Source organism: Procambarus clarkii, chromosome 58 (genome assembly GCF_040958095.1).
Source record: "Procambarus clarkii isolate CNS0578487 chromosome 58, FALCON_Pclarkii_2.0, whole genome shotgun sequence".
Lineage (NCBI taxonomy): Eukaryota > Metazoa > Arthropoda > Malacostraca > Decapoda > Cambaridae > Procambarus > Procambarus clarkii.
Window position 1 is genome coordinate 21624140 of NC_091207.1, and position 6944 is coordinate 21631083.

Genomic DNA, 6944 nt, shown 5'->3' on the forward strand with positions numbered 1-6944 from the left:
CCCCTGGGTCAATAACGACCTGTGGGCCCCTGGTGGAGTCCTTTTCTCCAACAACACATAAACGTCCTCAGCTGGTGGCAGTGGCTGTGCCGCCCCGATGGCAGGCGAGGCAGTACCTATCTAATGTTAAACATAATTTACAAAAGTGTATCTTTGAGTTCTCTCTTTACCTGGGAGTACGATAAACCTCAAGTGACTATGACTATCAATGTCACTTTTTGTATTTTAAATCTCATAAAGCGGTAGCAGTCTGTGAAATTATACACATCACATTTTCTATGGCTTTTACTAAAAATAGTTACTTATGTACAGTGTTTGTAATTTGTTCACAAAACAATGAAGTAAATATGCATGCGACAACTTAAGGCCATATATATCGTGACCCTTGCTACTGTCTCACACTGGAGGGGTGAGGGGTAGTGTGGTGATGGTCGGGGCGCCACACCCACCCTGAGGGTAGTGTGGTGCTGGTCGGGGCGCCACACCCACCCTGAGGGTAGTGTGGTGCTGGTCGGGGCGCCACACCCACCCTGAGGGTAGTGTGGTGATGGTCGGGGCGCCACACCCACCCTGAGGGTAGTGTGGTGATGGTCGGGGCGCCACACCCACCCTGAGGGTAGTGTGGTGCTGGTCGGGGCGCCACACCCACCCTGAGGGTAGTGTGGTGCTGGTCGGGGCGCCACACCCACCCTGAGGGTAGTGTGGTGCTGGTCGGGGCGCCACACCCACCCTGAGGGTAGTGTGGTGATGGTCGGGGCGCCACACCCACCCTGAGGGTAGTGTGGTGCTGGTCGGGGCGCCACACCCACCCTGAGGGTAGTGTGGTGCTGGTCGGGGCGCCACACCCACCCTGAGGGTAGTGTGGTGATGGTCGGGGCGCCACACCCACCCTGAGGGTAGTGTGGTGCTGGTCGGGGCGCCACACCCACCCTGAGGGTAGTGTGGTGCTGGTCGGGGCGCCACACCCACCCTGAGGGTAGTGTGGTGCTGGTCGGGGCGCCACACCCACCCTGAGGGTAGTGTGGTGCTGGTCGGGGCGCCACACCCACCCTGAGGGTAGTGTGGTGCTGGTCGGGGCGCCACACCCACCCTGAGGGTAGTGTGGTGCTGGTCGGGGCGCCACACCCACCCTGAGGGTAGTGTGGTGCTGGTCGGGGCGCCACACCCTCCCTGAGGGTAGTGTGGTGATGGTCGGGGCGCCACACCCACCCTGAGGGTAGTGTGGTGCTGGTCGGGGCGCCACACCCACCCTGAGGGTAGTGTGGTGCTGGTCGGGGCGCCACACCCACCCTGAGGGTAGTGTGGTGCTGGTCGGGGCGCCACACCCACCCTGAGGGTAGTGTGGTGATGGTCCGGGCGCCACACCCACCCTGAGGGTAGTGTGGTGATGGTCGGGGCGCCACACCCACCCTGAGGGTAGTGTGGTGATGGTCGGGGCGCCACACCCACCCTGAGGGTAGTGTGGTGATGGTCGGGGCGCCACACCCACCCTGAGGGTAATGTGGTGCTGGTCGGGGCGCCACACCCACCCTGAGGGTAGTGTGGTGCTGGTCGGGGCGCCACACCCACCCTGAGGGTAGTGTGGTGCTGGTCGGGGCGCCACACCCACCCTGAGGGTAGTGTGGTGATGGTCGGGGCGCCACACCCACCCTGAGGGTAGTGTGGTGATGGTCGGGGCGCCACACCCACCCTGAGGGTAGTGTGGTGCTGGTCGGGGCGCCACACCCACCCTGAGGGTAGTGTGGTGCTGGTCGGGGCGCCACACCCACCCTGAGGGTAGTGTGGTGCTGGTCGGGGCGCCACACCCACCCTGGGGGTAGTGTGGTGCTGGTCGGGGCGCCACACCCACCCTGGGGGTAGTGTGGTGCTGGTCGTGGCGCCACACCCACCCTGGGGGTAGTGTGGTGCTGGTCGGGGCGCCACACCCACCCTGGGGGTAGTGTGGTGCTGGTCGGGGCGCCACACCCACCCTGGGGGTAGTGTGGTGCTGGTCGGGGCGCCACACCCTTCATCAGAAGGCACAACACTAGTAAATGATGCAAGTCGCTTTCTAAGAATGTCCCATTTACACCTTAATTACCAATATTGGTACTTTCACAGCCCATAACTCTTGTGTATGTGAATAATATTAATATATACTGCACTGAAAACTCCACACCCCAGAAGGATTCGAACCCAGACAGTCAGGAGTACTATGCAACATGGTGTACTTGGTTCCTAAACCACTCGACCACCGTGACTGTACAAAAGTCATTGGTAGCCGAGGCTATATCCCCAACGACCCGACAGCACTCACATAAAACAGGCACGTACTATTACTAAAGAAACTGTTCATGACTTTTGTCATGCCAAAATTGGAATATGCAGCAGTTGTACGGTGCCAACATCTCAAGAAGCACATCAATAAACTGGAGAAGGTGCAAAGGCATTCAACAAAATGGCTTCTGGAACTGAAAAGCAAGAGTTACGAGGAGAGACTAGAGGCGTTAAACATGCCATAACTATGAGAGAGAGAAGAAAAAGAGGCGATATGATCACCACTTATAAAATACTAACAGGAATCGACCAAATTGACAAAGAGGAATTCCTGAAACAAGCAACTTCAAGAACACAGATTCAAGCCAAGGAAACACAGATGGCGACAAAAATATTCGAAAGTTTTCTTTTACAAACAAAGTGGTAGACTGTTTGAACAAGTTAAGTGAGAAGGTGGTGGAGGCCAAGACTGTCAGTAGTTTCAAAGCATTATACGACAAAGAGTGCTGGGAAGACGGGACACCACGAGCGTAGCTCTCATCCTGTAACTACACTTATGTAGTTTCACACACACACACACACACACACACACAGAAAAGTGACAAGACTGAGGAAAACAGAAGGGGCATATACAGAAAGCGACAAGGAAATCTGCGAGGTACTGAATGCAAAATTCCATGGAGTGTTCACAACCGAGCCTGAGCAGCTCCCTTTGTTAGAAGAGATTACCCAAGATGAAAGACTATCAGATATAGAGGTGACAGCAGAGGATGTAATGAAACAGTTGACAACACTGGATGCAAATAAAGCTGTTGGACCAGACAAAGTATCACCGTGGATACTTAAAGAGGCAGCGCAGGCTCTCAGCGTGCCTCTGGCAATGATCTTTAATGAGTCACTTATGTCGGGAGAATTGCCCAGTTGCTGGAAGGAGGCAAATGTCGTACCGATTTTCAAAAAAGGTGATAGGGAGGAGGCACTTAACTACAGACCCGTATCACTGACAAGCATCCCCTGCAAAATACTTGAAAGAATAATTAGGCTAAGACTTGTTGAGCACCTGGAGAGCATTGGGTTTGTAAACAAGCACCAACATGGGTTCTGGACAGGGAAATCATGCCTAACAAACCTTTTAGAATTCTATGATAAAGTAACAAGGATAAGGCAGGACAGAGAAGGCTGGGCAGACTGCATATTTCTTGACTGCCAAAAGGCCTTTGATACGGTACCGCACATGAGACTGCTATACAAACTTGAGAGGCAGGCAGGAGTAAGCGGAAAGGCCCTAGTATGGGTGAAGAACTACCTAACAGGAAGGAGCCAGAGGGTAATGGTAAGGGGCGAAAAGTCGGACTGGCGAACAGTAACAAGTGGAGTACCTCAAGGATCGGTGCTGGGACCAATCCTCTTTCTAATTTACGTAAATGATATGTTTACAGGAGTGGAATCATACATGTCAATGTTTGCAGATGACGCAAAATTAATGAGAAGAGTTGTGACAGACGAGGATTGTAGGATCCTCCAAGAGGACTTAAACAGGCTGCAGAGATGGTCAGGGAAATGGCTACTGGAGTTTAACACCAGTAAATGTAAAGTTATGGAAATGGGATCAGGTGACAGGAGACCAAAGGGACAGTACACAATGAAGGGGAACAGCCTACCTGTAACGATTCGAGAAAGAGACCTGGGAGTGGATGTGATACCTAATCTAACTCCTGAGGCACATATAAATAGGATAACGACAGCAGCGTACTCTACACTGGCGAAAATTAGAACGTCATTCAGAAACCTAAATGAGGAAGCTTTTAGGGCACTTTACACTGCCTACGTGAGACCCGTCTTAGAGTATGCCGCGCCATCATGGAGCCCCCACCTGAAGAAACACATAAAGAAACTGGAGAAGGTTCAGAGGTTTGCGACGAGGCTTGTCCCAGAGTTACGAGGGATGGGATATGAAGAGCGGCTGAAGGAACTGAACCTAACGACACTAGAGAAAAGAAGGGAGAGAGGAGATATGATAGGGACATATAAAATACTCAGGGGAATTGATAAAGTGGAAATAGATGAAATGTTCACACGTAATAATAACAGAACGAGGGGACATGGGTGGAAACTGGAAACTCAGATGAGTCACAGAGATGTTAGGAAGTTTTCTTTTAGCGTGAGAGTAGTAGAAAAATGGAATGCACTTGGGGAACAGGTTGTGGAAGCAAATACTATTCATACTTTTAAAACTAGGTATGATAGGGTAATGGGACAGGAGTCATTGCTGTAAACAACCGATAGCTAGAAAGGCGGGATCCAAGAGTCAATGCTCGATCCTGCAAGCACATATAGGTGAGTACATATAGGTGAGTACACACACACACAGAGGGGCCTCGTAGCCTGGTGGATAGCGCGCAGGACTCGTAATTCTGTGGCGCGGGTTCGATTCCCGCACGAGGCAGAAACAAATGGGCAAAGTTTCTTTCACCCTAAGTGCCCCTGTTACCTAGCAGTAAATAGGTACCTGGGAGTTAGTCAGCTGTCACGGGCTGCTTCCTGGGATGTGTGTGTGTGGTGTGGAAAAAAAAAAGTAGTAGTTAGTAAACAGTTGATTGACAGTTGAGAGGCGGGCCGAAAGAGCAAAGCTCAACCCCCGCAAAAACACAACTAGTAAACACACACACACACACACACACGCACACACACACAAGAGGAGAGAGAATATATCCTATTTTGCAATTGGCCTTGAAGACGTTACACTCCATAATTAGAAATATTCCCTGCGGACCTCCACCTCCTCCATATTACTCAACTGAAACACGTGCATTGAGCAACCCAAGATTATCTCAGTACCCTACCACGACGGTGACCCCTGCCGTCCTCCCTCCCACGACGGTGACCACTGCTGTCCACCCTCCCACGACGGTGACCACTGCCGTCCTCCCTCCCACGACGATGGTGACCACTGCTGTCCTCCCTCCCACGACGGTGACCACTGCCGTCCTCCCTCCCACGACGGTGACCACTGCTGTCCACCCTCCCACGACGGTGACCACTGCCGTCCTCCCTCCCCCACGACGGTGACCACTGCCGTCCACCCTCCCCCACGACGGTGACCACTGCCGTCCACCCTCCCCCACGACGGTGACCCCTGCCGTCCCTCCCCCACGACGGTGACCACTGCCGTCCACCCTCCCACGACGGTGACCACTGCCGTCCACCCTCCCACGACGGTGACCACTGCCGTCCTCCCTCCCACGACGGTGACCACTGCCGTCCTCCCTCCCACGACGACGGTGACCACTGCCGTCCACCCTCCCACGACGACGGTGACCACTGCCGTCCTCCCTCCCACGACGGTGACCACTGCCGTCCTCCCTCCCACGACGACGGTGACCACTGCCGTCCACCCTCCCACGACGACGGTGACCACTGCCGTCCACCCTCCCACGACGACGGTGACCACTGCCGTCCTCCCTCCCACGACGGTGACCACTGCCGTCCTCCCTCCCACGACGGTGACCACTGCCGTCCACCCTCCCACGACGGTGACCACTGCCGTCCACCCTCCCACGACGGTGACCCCTGCCGTCCACCCTCCCACGACGACGGTGACCACTGCCGTCCTCCCTCCCACGACGGTGACCACTGCCGTCCTCCCTCCCACGACGGTGACCACTGCCGTCCTCCCTCCCACGACGGTGACCACTGCCGTCCACCCTCCCACGACGGTGACCCCTGCCGTCCACCCTCCCACAACGACGACCACTGCCGTCCTCCCTCCCACGACGGTGACCACTGCCGTCCTCCCTCCCACGACGACGGTGACCACTGCCGTCCTCCCTCCCACGACGGTGACCACTGCCGTCCTCCCTCCCACGACGACGACCACTGCCGTCCTCCCTCCCACGACGGTGACCCCTGCCGTCCACCCTCCCACGACGACGACCACTGCCGTCCTCCCTCCCACGACGGTGACCACTGCTGTCCACCCTCCCACGACGGTGACCACTGCCGTCCTCCCTCCCACGACGGTGACCACTGCCGTCCTCCCTCCCACGACGGTGACCACTGCCGTCCTCCCTCCCACGACGACGACCACTGCCGTCCTCCCTCCCACGACGGTGACCACTGCCGTCCACCCTCCCACGACGACGGTGACCACTGCCGTCCTCCCTCCCACGACGGTGACCACTGCCGTCCTCCCTCCCACGACGACGACCACTGCCGTCCTCCCTCCCACGACGGTGACCCCTGCCGTCCACCCTCCCACGACGACGACCACTGCCGTCCTCCCTCCCACGACGGTGACCACTGCTGTCCACCCTCCCACGACGGTGACCACTGCCGTCCTCCCTCCCACGACGGTGACCACTGCCGTCCTCCCTCCCACGACGGTGACCACTGCCGTCCTCCCTCCCACGACGACGACCACTGCCGTCCTCCCTCCCACGACGATGGTGACCACTGCCGTCCACCCTCCCACGACGGTGACCACTGCCGTCCTCCCTCCCACGACGACGGTGACCACTGCCGTCCTCCCTCCCACGACGACGGTGACCACTGCCGTCCTCCCTCCCACGACGACGGTGACCACTGCCGTCCTCCCTCCCACGACGACGGTGACCACTGCCGTCCACCCTCCCACGTGGAGGTAGGAAAATGAGGTAGACTAATGAGAGAAGGTAGAGGGAGGGGCAGGT

The 6944-nt window shown here is 56.5% G+C and overlaps 1 protein-coding gene across 1 annotated transcript in view; it reads right to left on the reverse strand.

Annotated features, from left to right (window-relative positions):
* Positions 1 to 5087: 5087 nt before the first annotated feature.
* The window catches only part of LOC138353588 (eukaryotic translation initiation factor 3 subunit A-like), a 4533-nt gene continuing 2676 nt past the window's right edge, over positions 5088 to 6944 (reverse strand). The window contains exon 2 of the mRNA XM_069306780.1: positions 5088 to 6944. This exon is cut by the window's right edge and continues 56 nt beyond it. Coding sequence (XP_069162881.1) covers positions 5088 to 6944 — 1857 coding nt within the window.